The sequence below is a fragment of the Narcine bancroftii genome, chromosome 7 (assembly GCF_036971445.1).
Source record: "Narcine bancroftii isolate sNarBan1 chromosome 7, sNarBan1.hap1, whole genome shotgun sequence".
Taxonomy (NCBI): Eukaryota; Metazoa; Chordata; class Chondrichthyes; order Torpediniformes; family Narcinidae; genus Narcine; species Narcine bancroftii.
Window position 1 is genome coordinate 15,663,484 of NC_091475.1, and position 17,412 is coordinate 15,680,895.

At 44.2% G+C, this 17,412-nt stretch overlaps 2 protein-coding genes across 2 annotated transcripts; both read right to left on the reverse strand.

Moving 5' to 3' along the window:
- Positions 1-982: 982 nt before the first annotated feature.
- LOC138738548 (carbonyl reductase [NADPH] 1-like) lies at positions 983-10,009 on the reverse strand. The gene is made up of 2 exons (XM_069888972.1): positions 9,341-10,009; positions 983-1,849 (listed from the first exon to the last, which is right to left on the reverse strand). The coding sequence occupies exons 1-2, from the start codon at positions 9,732-9,734 to the stop codon at positions 1,413-1,415; spliced, it is 831 nt and encodes a 276-aa protein (XP_069745073.1). The 5' UTR covers positions 9,735-10,009; the 3' UTR covers positions 983-1,412.
- Positions 10,010-13,774: 3,765 nt separating this feature from the next.
- Positions 13,775-17,186, reverse strand: LOC138738547 (carbonyl reductase [NADPH] 1-like). The gene is made up of 2 exons (XM_069888971.1): positions 16,663-17,186; positions 13,775-14,376 (listed from the first exon to the last, which is right to left on the reverse strand). Exons 1-2 carry the CDS (start codon positions 17,060-17,062, stop codon positions 13,940-13,942), a joined length of 837 nt encoding a protein of 278 aa, XP_069745072.1. The 5' UTR covers positions 17,063-17,186; the 3' UTR covers positions 13,775-13,939.
- Between the last annotated feature and the right edge of the window lie 226 nt (positions 17,187-17,412).

Genomic DNA, 17,412 nt, shown 5'->3' on the forward strand with positions numbered 1-17,412 from the left:
TAAGATGAAAGGGGAAAGATTTAAGGGCAACATTAGGGGAAAGTTCTTCACAGAGAATTGGGAGTGTGGAATGAGCTGCCATCTAATGTGGTGAATGCAAGCTTGATCTTAAATTTTACAAATAAATTGAATAGATACATGGATGGGAGAGATCTGGAAGAATATGGAATGGGAGCAGGTCAACAGGGCTTGTGTAATGATTGGCACAAACTAGGGCTGAATGGCCTGTTTTCTGTGCTGTAGAATTCTATGGTTTTGTCTTTGAACTCGAAACAAAAGATTAACAAGGAATTTATTTTTTCCATTCTACTGAAACCATCCAAACAAAAAATTCCTTGATTATCAAAAAAATGAAAAAGGTCACAAAATTGAGAGAGGATCCTTTTTTGAGGTCTAAAAACTCGTGATGGGCATAGATAAGATGACTAATGACAGTCTGTTTCCTGAAGTGGGAGAATCTAAAGCAAGAGGACATAACTATAAAGGTGTGGAAGGGATGTGATTTAGAAGGGACTTGAGCGAACATTTATTCATTGAGAAGGTGATGGGCACATGAAACAAGCTTCCAAAGTGACAGTGCCAGGTATGTTAGCTTCCCTTATGAAACAATTGTATAATTATGTGGATGGGAGGGGCTTGGAGGGGTGCAGAACTAAAACATTGTTCAGCATGGACAAGCTGGACCTTTGTCTATGTTGCATGACCATGATATTGCAAACAGACAGTAATATTCTTACTTGCCGTAGTTGACTAACTGATCTAGTGCCATTTGACAAAATGCCATTCTCTTTTCCCATTCTTATCCATGTACCTGTCTAAATGAGGAAAAGATGAACATCTGATAGGACATGCCGTTCAGGAGCCTAATCCCCAAGGGCAGGAAACGGTCACAAACACAACTGGGTTGTTGATACCACAGGGTCAGGTTGGAGGAGCAGAAAAATGGGAGAGAGGCAGAGAAAAGACGCAATTAAAACTAAAATTAGTTAAAATAATGAGAATTTATTTTCATATACGCAAGTACAATGTATGGAAAAAAGTTTTAAGCAATAAGGAAAATCACAACTAAAATTAGAGCAGAATTTCATCATGGTATCCTGTGTCACATACTAAATCAATGACCTAATTTTCTGCTGCTATTTTGGGACCCTAATGTGAATACAAACCAACTCACATCTGCACGAATGGCACAATGTTCATGAGAGAACCATGACATCAATCCACAAAACGTATTCCTCTGCTGCCCTGCTTTTCTTGTCACTTAAAGGATGAAATTATTAATTTTTTTCTGAACAAATTTAAGGTTAATAAATTCACTGAATAAGCAAAGTATCTGCAAGAATTATGGATGATATTTGAAACGGGGAAATCATCAATTTTTACCAAGTGCCTTTTATCGAATCCTGCAGTTTTTACCATTCCTGAACAGTTTTATTGGTTACATACTTTCCCTGTGGGGCTTCTGCACCTGCTGCAAGAAGGGCTAAATAAACTGGGGTCACAGCACCTTCTTCTGCAGTGCCAGGGGCATTGGGACCTGCCATATCGGTTTTCACCCAACCAGGACAACAAGCATTCAAGAGGATCTTGTCAGCTGGCCTCTCTTTATTCAGCTTTCGGGCAAGGATCATTGAGAGGACTGTAACACCCAACTTTGTCACCCCATAAGCATGAGAAGGCCACCCTTTTTCAGGGTGTACCCCATTTTTAGCATCTTCAACAAACTTTTTCATCAGTTCTACCAGTTCTTCCTCTGTGATCGTAGAACTGCGGAATTTCTCTTGGAGTTCAGAGCTGCAATTCTTCAGTGCTCTAGCGCCACACATGCTGGATACATTCACCACTCTCCCTGCAGATTTTACAGAAAATGTTAAGTGGTTAATAAAGGACACAAAACAAAACACTGAACAGTTTTCTCCTTCATTAATTATATCCTCTTTGTGAAAACTTTCTCATAGGAAGAAATCGTTTCAAGTTTGAGCAGGAAAACTGTGAAATCAACAGCAATTTATTTTGCATTAAGATCACATCTCTGATGCTAGAGAAAGAGCTAATCAGCTTCATTCCATTTTCCTGCTCTACAAATGCAGATCATGGTTTTGCAAAGGACACATCTTTGTATTGCTCAAGTACCGAGTGTCTGCTTCTGCCAAACTTTCAAGCGAAGGGTTCAATGAAAAAAAAATTCTTTATGTTCCCTCTAATTCTTCTACAAACAAATCAGTTTACAGTAAGCAGATTACTGAGCAAAATCACAAACAAAAAAGGGTGTAAAATCTAAAATGCAATTATTTCTACCTTTAATATACAAGAATCATTATCCACAACTCTCTTGTGCAGACTATTTAAAGATGTATCACACTGCAAGAGAATAAATTCAATTTCATTTCACACAAATGGTGAATTCCTATTATACTTCCTTGTCCGCATAATCAACCATGGCAATAGCCTCAGAATCAACAATAACATAACTTCCAAAAGTATAGGCTCAATTTACTGAAGCCGTTAGAACTGCTGCCACACAAATCCTGCTGAGTTATTCACCAACAGTTCCTTATTCATGTCAATCACAATCAAATCATTCCTTGAACCTGTGATCTTGCACACATCAGGCATCACACTTCATCTTCTTTCTTTCTTCTTTGGCTTGGCTTCGCGGACGAAGATTTATGGAGGGGTATGTCCACGTCTGCTGCAGGCTCGTTGGTGACTGACAAGTCCGATGCGGGACAGGCAGGCAAGGTTGCAGCGGTTGCAAGGGAAAATTGGTTGTTATAACTTCCCCTAAATGCTCAAACACTTAAGAGGCTTGCATTCCGCTTACCCTTAATTATCATACACTACTTAGCAAAGCAAATGGAATAAGTGGAGAAAGAAACTATTTAAAAAAAAATCAATTATTAGAAGTTTTAAAAGAGATAAAACAAGTGTTGTTACCGGTAAAGGGACAAAAGGAGAACTTACAAATGAGGTCTGTAATAAAAAACATCTGACATTGAAACAAGACCAAGTTTCTCTTTTACTTTCCCAGTGTCTCCTTTCCTCTCGCTTCGCTCCCCTCCCTCTTCCTTCTCTTTCCTTTAAGAGTTACCCCCCCCCCATCACAACTCAAGCTTTTTCTCTTCTACCTGTGGGCCTGCACTCTTCCCCTGCCACTCCCTCCCTGCTCTCCTCTCCCCACATTTTTACTCAGAGGCCTGACTGGCTTTTGTTCATACCTTGATGAAGGGATAAGGCCCAAAGTGTTGATTACCTGCTCTTCCTACAGATGCTGATTTTTAATCGGCACTTTTGAGTATTGCACAATCACAGGACTTGTTCAACTGGAAATACTCAGAACAGGCACCAAAAGCAGAGAGAACATTTTTTTGGGGGCTCAAGCACCTTTCACTTGGAGGAATTGTGTGGAGTTTGAAGGGCTTTGAGAAAGATCATGAATACAAGTAGAAATTGAGCAGTTGAGGGGTGAAAGAATAAAGGAAAATTAGAAAGCAATATGGGACCAAAAATTGGGCTGGAACTAATAAAAACACAATGTTAAAGGAACTCAGCTGGTCAAATTATGTATTTTACGTAGCAATATTACACAGAGTAGGCTGTTTAATCAGCTGAGTTTCTCCAGCATTGTTTTTTAACTCCAACCAGAGAGTCTGCCGACTTTCAGGTTTTACCTCAATTATCTTTTGTACTCAAGAAAAAACACATCCACAAAAGAGAGAAATGTAAAGAAATAAAGAAATATAAACAAACTGAATGGATGGATGGCAGCTGTTTCTGAACCTGGTGCTTCTAGACTTGTGGCACCTATACTGCTTTCCTGATGTTATTAGCATGTCGTGGGTGGTGTGGATCCTTGATGATTGCTGCTGCTCTCTGACAGCAGTTGTCCTGGGTAAACTTGTACCTCTCACTTTGTTCGTTTTAGATTGGTCAGTGTTTGAGCTACCGAAACACCGAGAGCAGTTCAGTTTATACAAATGTTTATTACAAATTCAAAAGCTGATTTCAAACTACAATATGCAAGCCATTCCCAATTATACTTATCAACGCCTGGACTGGTCCCAACTGCTGAAGCGAGGCAATGACTCTTGTACACACTTGTAGTAGGTTGTCGGTGCGCCGGTAGCAGCTTCTCCACCTCCCCCGACTGGGACGTTAGCTGGACTCTAGAAGTTCTTCTTCTTGCTGAGAGACGTTCCCACCCCTCAGAGAGTCTTCACTTCAGCAGCGGGACCATGGCTTATATTACCCAAAAATTGTTTACTCATAGTTTATCTCTTTGAATAAATGATTTAAATATCTTCAAGGTCTCCTGACAGTCTGCAACCAACAAAAGACAACTGCATCTCTGGGCCTCATGGTGGAATTTAGATTATGTCTCCTGATGCAACTGCATCCCTTCTTGCATAAGCTGGTATAAATCCTCCATTACATTCCACTCCTTGGTCGCAGCCTGTCACTTACGAGACCTTACAAGCATTTGAGTACAGAAGGAACGGAAAAGAGAAACTAAAATTATAATAATCACAAAAATAAGCAATAATGCGAGCAACCAACGGAGAATATTGTGGTCCAATCCCTCAAATGTACCAGCGAACCATGAAAAAGGATTTCAATCAAGGCTCAAACTATCCTTGTGGGCCACAATACCCAGACGCTGAAGCTCACGAACAGATTTTGAAAAATACTGAACCATATCAGATATATTAGTGGATACATCGGGCTGTGTCCCCCCCACGGGCAACTCCCTCGGAACGTCCTCAACATTACAAATCCAATTGCTGGCATCAAAGCAACTGTTAAGCCAGATTAGCAGGAGCACAAGACTATGTCTTTATGATGCTGCTGTGACCAACAAAAGACAACTGCATCTCTGGGCCTCATGGTGTAAATTAGATTATGTCTTCCTATATTCAACAGCATCCCTGGGCCCCATATTGGAATTTAGATTATGTCTTCTGATGCATCCCTTCTTGCATAAGCTGGTCTAAATCCTCCATTACAGCAGTGTATCATGGAGTGATACCCACTCAGTGGAATTGGTGCTCCTCTCTCCCCCCCCCCCCCCCCAAACCAGGCGGTAAAGCAGCTGGTCAGCACTTTCCATTGAAGTTTGCCAAAGTTTCCGATGACATACCGAACCTCTGCAAACACCTGAGGAAGTAAAGGCGCTAACATGCTTTCTTCACGATGATGTTAGTGGGTCCAGGAAAGGTCCTCTGAGATGGTGACTCCCAGGGATTTAAATTTGCTCACCCTCTCCATTTCTGATCCCCCAAATATCATTGCATTGTACACCTCTGGTTTTTCCCTTCCTAAAGTCTACAATCAGCTTCTTGTTTATCGGGGGCATTGAGTGAGAGGTACACCATTCAGCCAACCTTTCTATCTCCCTTCTGTATGCTCGCCAGAGCCACCCTCACCAATCCTGGTCAAAGTCATGAACATGTCATGAAATTTGTTGTTTTGCAGCAGTTTCACAGTGCAAATATTTAATATAAACCACCTGGCTAAATAAATAAATAGTGCAAGAAAAAAATCAAAGTAAGGCAGTGCTTGAGGTTCATTGTTCATTCAGGGATCTGCTGACAGCAGGGAAGAAGCCGTCCTTGTGCCACTGAGTGCTCATATTCAGGCTCCTGACCCTTTTTCCCGATGGTAGCAGAGTGAAGAGAGCATGGCCTGGGTGGTGGGGGACTTTGAGGATAGAGGCTGCTTGCCCAAGACACTACCTTTTGTAGATATCCTCGATGGAGTGAAGACTGGTGTCTGTGATGTCGCAGGCCAAGTTAACAACCCTCTGGAGTTTTTATTTCCTGTCCTGAGCGCTGGCATCTCCGTACCAGACAGTGATGCAACCAGCCAGAATGCTCTCCACGGTATATCTGTACAAGTTTACAAGTCTTCGGTGATATACCGAATCTCCTCAAACTCTGCACCAAGTATAGCCGCTGGTGAGCCTTCTTCCAGATCGCATCGACATGGAGGCTCCGGGACAGATCTTCGGAGACGTTGACACCAAGGAATTTGAAGTTCTTGATCCTATCCAGTTTTTTTTTACAGAAATAAAGGCCGAGAAAGTAGCATCTTTATAAATCTTATGTGACCAGTTAACCAGCAAGTCTTCAACATAATGCAAGGTTCAGGAAGCTGCATTTCAAACAGCATGGATCACACTATATACAAAATCATAATTTTCATATTAATTGTTGGCATTTTTACATTTTTGTCAATAAAAAATTGCTTTGAAAACATGTCAGATTCAATTTAAAAACATCAAAGTCCCCCACATTTATGCAAACCTAGTATTTGCAATGATCATGTCCCCTTGCTGATATTAAGTTGATTCATAAAATAAATTAAAGGGCTCAACATGCTGGCAAAATACCCATTGCCTCTCATACAACCACTCAAGCATAAACATAGACACTTTTGTTTAACCAATGTAAACTTGTACAATTATTTTTGTCTTAATCGAACATTATATTTTTGTTGTGGAATATTTTAGTAAGGGCAAATTCAACATTTATTTCAATGCATACAGCAAAATTGATCAAATAGCCCATAAATTTGTTGCATTTAAAGCAGAAGAATGTGCATACTGAACAGATAATTAAATGTAATTGAAGTAAATCAATTGATAACCTGAAATTCATTTTTGGGAAACACCCATCTTTGTTTTCACTCCAGACTTTGCATTGAGTGCAGGAGCAGGGAAGTCACAAAGCAAATGCACAGAACAATAATGAGACTGCATTTGGTCCGTTATGCAGTTTTGGTCACCCAGTGAAGGATATCATGAAGCTGGAAGGTGGTGGGACTTTTCTCCCTGGAGCAAAGAGTTTGGGGTGGGGGCAGGGCAGGAAACCTTGTAGAGGTTTACAAAATCAGTAGATAAGGTAAATAGCCATATCCTCCACCCCCCCCCCCCCCCCCACCACAGTTGGTGAGCCTAAAATTACAGGGCACAGATTTAAGGTGAGAGCAAAGATTTAAAAAGGATCGGAGGGGCACCTTCTTCACACAGAGGGTGGTGAGTACATGGAATGAGCTGCCAGGGGAAAATGATAGCAGTGGGATAATTATTATATTAAAAAGACAGATACAAAGATAGGAGACGGTTAAAGGGATATGGGCTGAATGCGCGCAAATGGGACCAGCTTGGTCTCCGAGAACAAGGTGGGCCAAAGGGTGTGTTTCTGTGAATAAGAATACTATGACTTTTCTGTACTTTAGTCAGATTTTGCTGATGAGAAGTAACTTAATCATGATCAGATTAAAAAGATAATTACATTTGAAATTCAGAGTGCAAATGAGTGGTCCTAAGATGTTAATTTCCAAACACGTTTACTTTTTATTTTTATGATCCAATTTAGCATTTAATGTTCTTTATTGTAAATGCCTTGTTATTACATATTGAAAATGTTGAAACATCTTTCATTGGACCATCTTGCACTGCAAAGGACTAAAATTCATGAACATTAGCATCAGAAAGTCCTTCTTGTATAAATTGCTTTGTTGTACAGGTACTGGTTTTAGGATTGAGATTTCTGGACAGTGCCATTGACCCAGACTAAAAGCACATCAAATTGAAATGACTGACAAGATCCTATCCACTGTTGAGCCCCTGATAAGGACTGGTTCCTGATACGTGGTCCCCTCCCATCAGCCAATCCCCAGCAATGTTTCCTGCCCTGTCTTATCCCAGGCACCTCCTAATTGGCGAGGTGATGTTTTCGCACCCCCCCCCCACCCCCCTCAGTTTCCCGGCACCTGTCCCTTTCAACCTCCATGATCTTGGCTACCCGCCAAGGTGTAAACGATGGACAGTAGGACCCCGTGGAGGACTGGAAGCCCGCTCCTCTACTTTTTTAAAAAAAACTACAAACTTTATTCAAAACTCCAAATTCCAAGGCACAAACCACACACACAGAGCTACAACCAACCAAAATTGCGAGAAGCAGTAATCACCTTCACCTCTCTGTTCCACTGTATTCAGGTCAAATTAAAACACGATTTTCAGCCACAATCACACACGCAATCCCTTGGGATGCCCACCATTCCCGGAACTCGGCCACCGACCCTTCGCACACCATGTGCTCCCTCTCCAACAGGCACAGGCCCGGACGTAACGCCGAAAGAGGGGCAGAAAGTCAGTTCGCCCCCTCCCCTCCTCAATCGCCCTGCGAATAGCCACCCCCCCCCCCCTCATAGAGATCCCGACCCCCCCACACTTCCGCACTGTGCGACCGGAGAGCGGGACTGAAACGCCGCGCAGCCAGTGACAGGCAGCCGGGGTGTTGTTGAACCGGCTCAAGAAGTGGTTACACCGCACGGCTTGGCGCCATCCAACCCCCCACCGCCCCCCCCCCCGCCCCGAGTTCCCGCCACCATGTGCACAAACGAGCCGAAAGGCAGCACAGAGACAGCTTCTTCCCCTCTGCCATCAGAATGATCAAGGAACCGAATCTCGGGCTCCAGCCCGAAACGTTGGGGATGGATCTTTACCTTTGCTGTCTGACCTGAGTTTCTCCAGCATTCTCCCCCCTCCCCCCTCCCCCTCCCCACCCACCCCAACTTAACCACCGGCGTCCACAGAATCCTGTTTTACCAAGGAACCAAAGAAAGTGCCTTACTCTTCATGCACTTTTGCTTTTATATTTCCTGCTGTCAGGTGGCACCATGATGCTGCGGCCGCACAACACCGACTTGCTCACGACCCCCCGACCCAAAGGTCGCCCGAGGCTCTGCATTTGGACCCCCCCGACCCAAAGGTCGCCCGAGGCTCTGCATTTGGACCCCCCCCGACCCAAAAGTCGCCCGAGGCTCTGCACTTGGACCCCCCCGACCCAAAGGTCGCCAGAGGCTCTGCATTTGGACCCCCGACTCAAAGGTCGCCCGAGGCTCTGCACTTGGACCCCCCCGACCCAAAGGTCGCCAGAGGCTCTGCATTTGGACCCCCGACTCAAAGGTCGCCCGAGGCTCTGCATTTGGACCCCCCCGACCCAAAAGTCGCCCGAGGCTCTGCACTTGGACCCCCCCGACCCAAAGGTCGCCAGAGGCTCTGCATTTGGACCCCCGACTCAAAGGTCGCCCGAGGCTCTGCACTTGGACCCCCCCCGACCCAAAGGTCGCCAGAGGCTCTGCATTTGGACCCCCGACTCAAAGGTCGCCCGAGGCTCTGCACTTGGACCCCCCCGACCCAAAGGTCGCCAGAGGCTCTGCATTTGGACCCCCGACTCAAAGGTCGCCCGAGGCTCTGCACTTGGACCCCCCCCGACCCAAAAGTCGCCAGAGGCTCTGCACTTGGGACCGAGCGTTTGATTTCAAAGCTGCTCACCCAGAGGCTTGACGATGGGGAGGAGTTCGGTGCACATCTCCCTGGTGCTGAAGAAGTTGGTTTTCATGGTCACTTCAGCTTGGACTCCGAACGGGGCGGTGTCCGCCACTTTGAAGGCGATGCCGGCGTTGTTGACCAGGACATCGATGCCTCCGTAGTTCTTCAGCATGAACTCGCGGAGCTTTCGGATGCTCAGTGGATCGTCGATGTCCAGCTGGTGGAAAAGCGGCTTCAGCTGCTCCTGCTGCAGCTTCTGCACCGCCTGCTCCCCGCGGCCCTGGTCCCGGGCCGTCAGGAAGACGTCGCCGTCGAACTGGCGGCAGAGAGCCCGCACCACCTCCAGCCCGATGCCCTTGTTGGAGCCGCTCACCACCGCCACTCGCTTGCCGGTCATGTTCGGCTCTTCCTGAGAACGCGCGCGCGGAGGCGGGGCTTTGGAATCGAGCCTGCCGGGCGGGAAGGCGCATGCGCGCCGACGTCTGGGCGGCCCCGACGCGAAAGCGGAGGCCGCTGGGCTGGATGAACTCGGCAGGTTTCCCGCCGCAGCGCCTGTGGGGGGGGGTAAAGACACCCCTCAGAAGGATTAAACTTTATTCGATATAAACTATGTTCAAAGGAAAACCACGTGCATGAAAGTCTGCGGATACCATGATGGAAGCCATTTCCGATCGGGCCTCCGCCGCTACGTCATTTCCGCCTCCGGTCCCCTCGTTCAGGGGTCTGCAGCCCGCGTCTCTCACTCATCCCTCTGCCGTGGAAATCACGTGCATGAAAGTCTGCGGACACCGTGGTGGAAGCCATTTCCGTTCGGGCCTCTGCCGTCTACGTCATTTCCGCCTCCGGTCCCCTCGTTCAGGGGTCTGCAGTCCGCGGCTCTCTCTCATCCCTCTGCCGTGGAAACCACAGTAAATGTCTATTTTATTTAATTTTTTTAAAAGTTTTATCAATACAATAATTATTAATTTCGAGGATTAAGGTGATCTTGTAACATTAAAACGTCAATTAAAATTTGCGTCACAGCCCTATAGTGGTTGATACCACTGTATGCATTGCCTGTTGCCACCCGGCGTGACCCATCCCCACCCCCCTCCCCCTCCCCATCCCCCTCCCCATCCCAACCCCCACCCCCCTCCCCATCCCCATACCTCCCCATCCCCACCACGGTAAGCTAACCATGCATCAATCCCAATAAAGAACTCCGACGAAATCTGCAAATTCAGGTAGTTTTGTGGCCAGGCACGGTGAGCCGTTCACAGATGGGGAAATTGGTTATCAAGATATCAGAACATCTATTCTCAGACTTCAAAAACAACCATATAACCGTTTACAGCGCGGAAACAGGCCATAACGGCGCTTCGAGTCCGCACCAGTTCACTAGAACACCTCCACTAGTACTCCCCCCCCACTTCCCACTCTCCGCCCATAACTCCCCAACCCCCTCATATCCAAGTACACATTCAACCTTCTCTTAAATGACAGACAGGATTCTGCCGCAACGATCTCTGGAAACTCATTCCATTCTGCCACCACGCTGAGTGAAGCAGTATCATCATAACATTTTTCCTAAAGTTTTGCTCCCTTACCCTTATGCTCTCTTGTTCCAACCTGATGTATGTGATATTCAGCAAATAGCGCAATTATGCAGATATGTGAATTCTGCAGGGCCACAAGAAGAAATCATTGAGTTGATACCACTTTAAGGCCCAACATGGGGGGAGTGTCAGTGGCTACTGATGGGGTACCATGTATGACAGGAGCACAGAAGGGGTTTGGGACTAATTCAGAAGTCGCTAGATGGAAAACTGCTGATGTTTCACTGCATCAAGAGGCATTGTGCACTCAAACGTTTCCTCTGGAATGCACAGAAGTAATGAATCTTGTCACACAGATAGTGAACAAAATAATGGCAAAAGAATTAAACCACAGACAGTTCAGTTCATTATTGGAAGAAATTGTAAGCATAATGTCTGGTGGCTGTCCAAAGGGGAGATGCCGAAGTGGTTTGCAGCGTGCCTGGAGCTTGTAAAAACTTTCCTGGAAAGTAAAGGGCTCACCTTTCCGGAGCTAAAACAGCCAGATGGGCTGGAAAAGCTGTACTTTGTGGTGGATGTGACCGTGCACCTTAAAATGCTGAACAAAAGTCTTCAGGGAAAAGGAGGCAATGCAAACTGCGTTTGGGGAAAGATGCTGTGAGTTCAGAGAGGAAAAATACTTTGTCCTTCCCTGTCACTCCTCTAAACATCGATTTATCCCTGTTGAATATGACTGCATTTACAGATGTAAGTCAACCTGATCTTGAGATCTAACTGGCTGATATAAGACTTATGGATGTCTAAGTTCAGAAGCTTGACAGCTGATCTTGAAGATATAACTCATTCTTGCTCAGAAGCACAAATGGAGTGAAATTGAAAACCTCCCCAAACCGGTCAAGCGTATTCTAAACATGGAATTCAATTCCCGACTCTTATATGAACATGAAAAAAATATGCATTCGGAGTCCTGTCGATCTTCAGATCCACAGACTTATGTGAGCAGGTTTTCTCCAGCATGAACTACATAAAAAGCTAGCGCCTCACGGATGACGTCATGCAATCTTGCATGAAGATCAAAGTGATATCTTACAGCCCTGATAATGATCAGCTGTGCAGTGAGGTTCAGGAGCAGAAATCATATTAATCTGGTGAAATAAATAATTGAATGAGTTATTATTTTGCAAATATACATTTTGAAATTGGAGCCTGAACTGATGTAGTTGTGATTTATATTTAGGTTGGCGGTTGGCTGCTGTAGCTACGCGACTGAGGAAATCAACAGATGTCGGCAACCTTCAGAATAAAGTACACACCGGCATTTTTTTGTTTGCTCTTTTTAATTAAAGCAAATTTTTTTTTAAAATTCCACAACTAAGGGATGGACTCAACCAGGCCTGTATTATGTATTTTTATTTGAAACTTATATGTGCTTTGTTACAAACAGAAACAAAATGTCAGTTGTTTTATGTTTGTAGTTCCTTTATTTCATAAATATGCTATGTATGTAAGGACTATAATTTGTTATAAGTGTAATGAAACTATATATGCAGTCTTTTCTTAATTTTAGGGATCAAGCTGATTTTGTGGCTCCAGATGGGTTTTATTTGATGGGAAACAGGCCCAAATAGCTCTTTTAATTCTGAAGGTTGCCGACCCCTGCCTAGTTTTAGCTTTCTCTTCCCTCTCCTTTCACAGGACCAAAAATCACTTCTCACCTTTCCTCTTGTTTGTTGGTCTGGACTCCTTCCCCTCCCATTCTTCCCTTTCTCTCTATTGAGACATCCACCTGTTTTTTGTTTTTGCTTATACAGTACTTTGAAGAGGGGCTCAAGCTCAAAATATTATTAACACATCTATCTCCTATGAATGCTTTTGGCCATTATGTCTGGACAAGCTTCTACTCTCTTCCCATATCAGGTCTTAGTTTTTTCCTCTTCCACCTGTTACCTCTTACCTGTTAGCCTGTGTTTCTTCCCCTTTCTCTCCTCCTCCCCCCACTATTTTATTTGGGTGTTGGCCTGTTTTTTTTCCTTACTCCTGACACAGGACCCAGGCAGGCCCAAACGCTGGTTACCCTTTTCTTCCCGTGGATGCTGCGTGACCTGCTGAGTTTCTCTAGCACATTTGTGTATTTCACACCACCATCGAGCCTCCCCCTCTATCTAATTCAATTTCTGGTAGATTATGAGGGACTGCCTCTGGTGTTAAGGTATTTATAGATTGAAAACAAGAGTGTCATAAAATTTAAAAATTAATTTGGAAACTCACTCTATGTATTCATCACTCTGCATGAAAGATATTCCCTTCAGGCCCCCTTTTGAAAATCTGCCACCCTCAATCCCCTACACTCTAGTAAGTAACAATCAAAACCTATCATTGTTGTGAATCTTTACTGCACCTTTTCCAGTTTTGTAACACACAAACCCACGCACTAATTCCATTTACCTGGTCATTATTCAATTCAGTTTTTTGTCTGTAGTATTCAATACCTTGCTTATTCAAGTGGTTGTTTGGGTTCTTCTTGAATGTTACAAGAGTATTTGCCCCCACCATGTGCTCAGGGAGTGATTTTGGATTATCAGGAATAAAACATAGAACACAGATGCTGCAGGAAAGAGTAGCATGAACAAATTGAATTAATGCTTTATGATTAGTTCAAAGGTTTTTAAGCAATGAAGAAAGATCTAATTGAAATTAAACCAAAGTTTCTTCATGACATTAGATGTCTCACACAAGCTCACTGGCATACTTCATTGTCATGGTTTTTCAAAAGTACATGCACATACATGTGCAAACATAGCTCAGTGCCTTGAGAATCTGAGCTGCTAATCCATTTCCTTTACTGCCTTGAAGAATTGCTTCCTGGTACTGTCTCCAGAGAAAAGAATAAAACCACAATAGGTAGGATTAAATGATTAATCTTTATTGAAAAATCAAGGCAAATGAATTGAGTAAACAAAGTTATAAATCAGTATGAATCAAAGGATCTGAGTTAGTAAATAAAGAATATCCTTAAAACTTTGTACTCTCCATTTATTTTTAGTGCCCTTTGCTTCACCCTGCTGGTTTACCATTCCTGAACAATTTTATTGTACACAAACTCTCCATGTGGGGCTTCTGCACCTGCTGCTAGAAGGGCTAAATAAACTGGGGTCACAGCACCTTCTTCTGCAGTGCCAGGGGCATTGGGACCTGCCATATCAGTTTTCACCCAACCAGGACAACAAGCATTCAAGAGGATCTTGTCGGCTGGCCTTTCTTTGCTCAGCCTTCGGGCGTAGATCATTGACAGGACTGTAACACCCAGCTTTGTCACCCCATAGGCTGAGGAAGGCCAGCCTTGTTCAGCGTGTACCCCATTTTTAGCATCTTCAACAAACTTCATCATCAACTTCACCAGTTCTTCCTCGGTGATCGTAGAACTGCGGAATTTCTCTTGGAGTTCTGAGCTGCAATTCTTCAGTGCTCCAGTGCCAGATTGGCTCGATACATTCACCACTCTCCCTGCAAGTTTTTTTTTAAAAAATTGGATACAATGAACATTCACAATCGAACGAGAGATTGTCTTTTCCATTCACTTAATCCTATTTTGACTTTCCTAATTACAGACATTTAACAAATAGAGTTCTTTGACCCATGCCAAACAAGCCAGTTCTGTTTGCCTGTATTCAACCCATATCCTGTTGAACTTTTCCTATTCATGACTAAATGTCCTTTAAATATTCAACCATTTCCTCTGGCAGCTCATTCCTTGGACTTGCCACCCTCTGTGTGAAAGGTGCTTCTCAGAATATACCATTCCACTTTCCCAGTTCATCTAAATCTTATTGTAATCAGATTTTCACTTCACTGTCTACTATATCATCGATCTAATAGCAACATTATTATAGTGGTTCAAATCTGACACTCTCTGTAAAGAGTTTGCATATTCTCTGATATGTGAGGGCTTATCCCCAGATGCTCCAGTTTCATTCCACTCTCCAAAGCCTATGAGGTTTGGCAAGTTAATTGGGTGTATTGAGCAGCAGAGTTTCATGGGCTGGAAGGGCCTTCTACCATGTTGTATCGTTTTAAAAAGATTTTATGTCACCAACTTACCAATCTTGCCAACTACATTCTCATCCAAATCAATAATATAAATGACGAACAGCAGTAGCTAGCACCTATCCCTGCAGCATATCACTTGCCATTGGCCAATGTTTTGAAAAGCCTCCACTACCACCAAACCAATTGTGCATCCAATGGGTTAGCTCACCCAAGTGAGCTTACCCACCACACCTGGTCAAAAGACCTACTAAAATCCATGCATTTAACATTTACCACCCTGCCCTTATCAATCCTCCAGAGAAGTTTTCAAACAAAATCAAAAGTCATGATTTAATTTAAATATACAGCATGGTAACAGGCCTTTTCAGCCATGAGCCCGTGCCGCCCAATTACACCACAACCACGGTACATTTTGAAGGGTGGGAGGAAATCTGAGCTCCCAGGGAAAACCCACACAGACACAGGGAGAACATACAAACTTCCAGTGGTGCTGTAACAGCGTTGTGCGAACTGGGCTGCCCCATTTTCCAATGCAGTCATGTTGACTGTCTCAAATCAGCCAAGGGCATATGGATCCTGTCTCATTTGACCTGATTTGAGAACAATATAGTTTGATTTTATCTTATGAACCAAATTTATTGTCACAAGAATGGAGATACAGTAGAAAAAAAATTGTTTTGCATTCTGAAAAAAATGGTAGTCGTCAAAACCCCAAAGTATGAAGTTACAGTGAAAAAGTTTTGTACAAACAGTACCAGCGTAATATCATTTTACTCATGAAGCCGAATCAATCATCAGTAACAACACAGAAGCAGTCAAACTGAAAGCATTAAAGATTTAAAACATTTAAAACCAACATAAAAGTCAAGCACATAAAATTGAAGTGATATCCATGAGATCTGTTACCAGTTTAATGTTTTAGAGGTTATACATTTGAATGAGAAAATATTAGGTGTTTCCCAATAAATGTGTGCACTGGAGGCTGAGTTTTTAACTATAATTTTAATGAATTTAACACAGATCTGTGTCTCCCAATTACACAAATATATTGGTGCTGCAATAAATGATCCAAGAAGACAGTTAGCAGTTAATCATGGTTCTATCAAAGGTCATTTCACAATTGCATGGTTTCATGCCGTATATTTGCTAAGGATTAGCAAAGATAAAAACTTAGCCAAGGAAAATAGGGCAGAGAGCAAGGGAGGGGTAGGACACTAAAATCTGCAATCTCCTACTGTATTGTACTGACAATAACCACACCAGCAGTGAGAGTATAATTTAATAAACTAATATGTACACTAAGAGGTCTTGTCTCTCTACAAGATTAACCTGGAAGTCTAGACTGTAGCTCAGGACTGCTTTATATACAAGGTCACCGGGATGACCTCATGGTGTACTTGCATATCACCACAGATGTAAAAACACAATGTTGGAGAAACTTTGCAGGTCTAACAGCGTACTTTAGATAGCAAAGACAGATAGGGCTTTGAGCCCTTCATCAAAGTATCTCCAGTAATGCATTTTTATTTTTGGCCTGGGGTCAAGTATTCAGCAGCGTTCTGGAGGGGTCGTGGCGACTGGAATACAATGGTGAAGCTTTGCAGAAAATGCATTAAATGGTCAGAAAAATGAGGGACGTCTAAAGGAGAAAGCACAAAATGAATGTAGTCCAATCAAAAATAAAGGCAACTAATGCAGCCCTCTGGAACTTTATGTGATAATCACTACGGCAAAGCTGCTCACCCAGAGGCTTGACGATGGGGAGGAGTTCGGTGCACATCTCCCTGGTGCTGAAGAAGTTGGTTTTCATGGTCACTTCAGCTTGGACTCCGAACGGGGCGGTGTCCGCCACTTTGAAGGCGATGCCGGCGTTGTTGACCAGGACATCGATGCCTCCGTAGTTCTTCAGCATGAACTCGCGGAGCTTTCGGATGCTCAGTGGATCGTCGATGTCCAGCTGGTGGAAAAGCGGCTTCAGCTGCTCCTGCTGCAGCTTCTGCACCGCCTGCTCCCCGCGGCCCTGGTCCCGGGCCGTCAGGAAGACGTCGCCGTCGAACTGGCGGCAGAGAGCCCGCACCACCTCCAGCCCGATGCCCTTGTTGGAGCCGCTCACCACCGCCACTCGGCTTCGGATCGTCGACATGGTTACACAGCCGCGCCACCGAGGTTTCTACGCCTGGAAAGAGCAGACTGAATCATTCAATTCAGATCTATTGCAGTCAAGAGCGCAGACGTAGAGTGAAATTTCTCTTTCCCCGCCCCTCCCCGAGCCTGCTTTAGCCAATCGCCCTGGAGTAGCAATTGGATACAAACATGTGGCAATGATTGTTTTATCCAATCAGATTCCATTATTCAATGCTGTGTACCTCCTCCCCTTCCCATTCCCCAATAAAGGCGATTTCGCCCAGTCCCTCCCTCAGTACAAGTCCTGGAATAGGGCTAGCAGAGGGACTACGAGCCCGACTTGTCGAGCCCGACTTGTCGAGCCCGACT

What these genes read in the sequence shown, in the direction of transcription:
- LOC138738547 (XM_069888971.1), bottom strand. Translation starts at nt 17,062, where the DNA reads ATGTCGACGATCCGAAGCCGAGTGGCGGTGGTGAGCGGCTCCAACAAG. An exon ending in CCCCATCGTCAAGCCTCTGG is followed by an intron (nt 14,377 to 16,662) that starts GTGAGCAGCTTT and finishes AAAAACTTGCAG; the next exon opens with GGAGAGTGGTGAATGTATCG.
- LOC138738548 (XM_069888972.1), bottom strand. Translation starts at nt 9,734, where the DNA reads ATGACCGGCAAGCGAGTGGCGGTGGTGAGCGGCTCCAACAAGGGCATC. An exon ending in CCCCATCGTCAAGCCTCTGG is followed by an intron (nt 1,850 to 9,340) that starts GTGAGCAGCTTT and finishes TAAAATCTGCAG; the next exon opens with GGAGAGTGGTGAATGTATCC.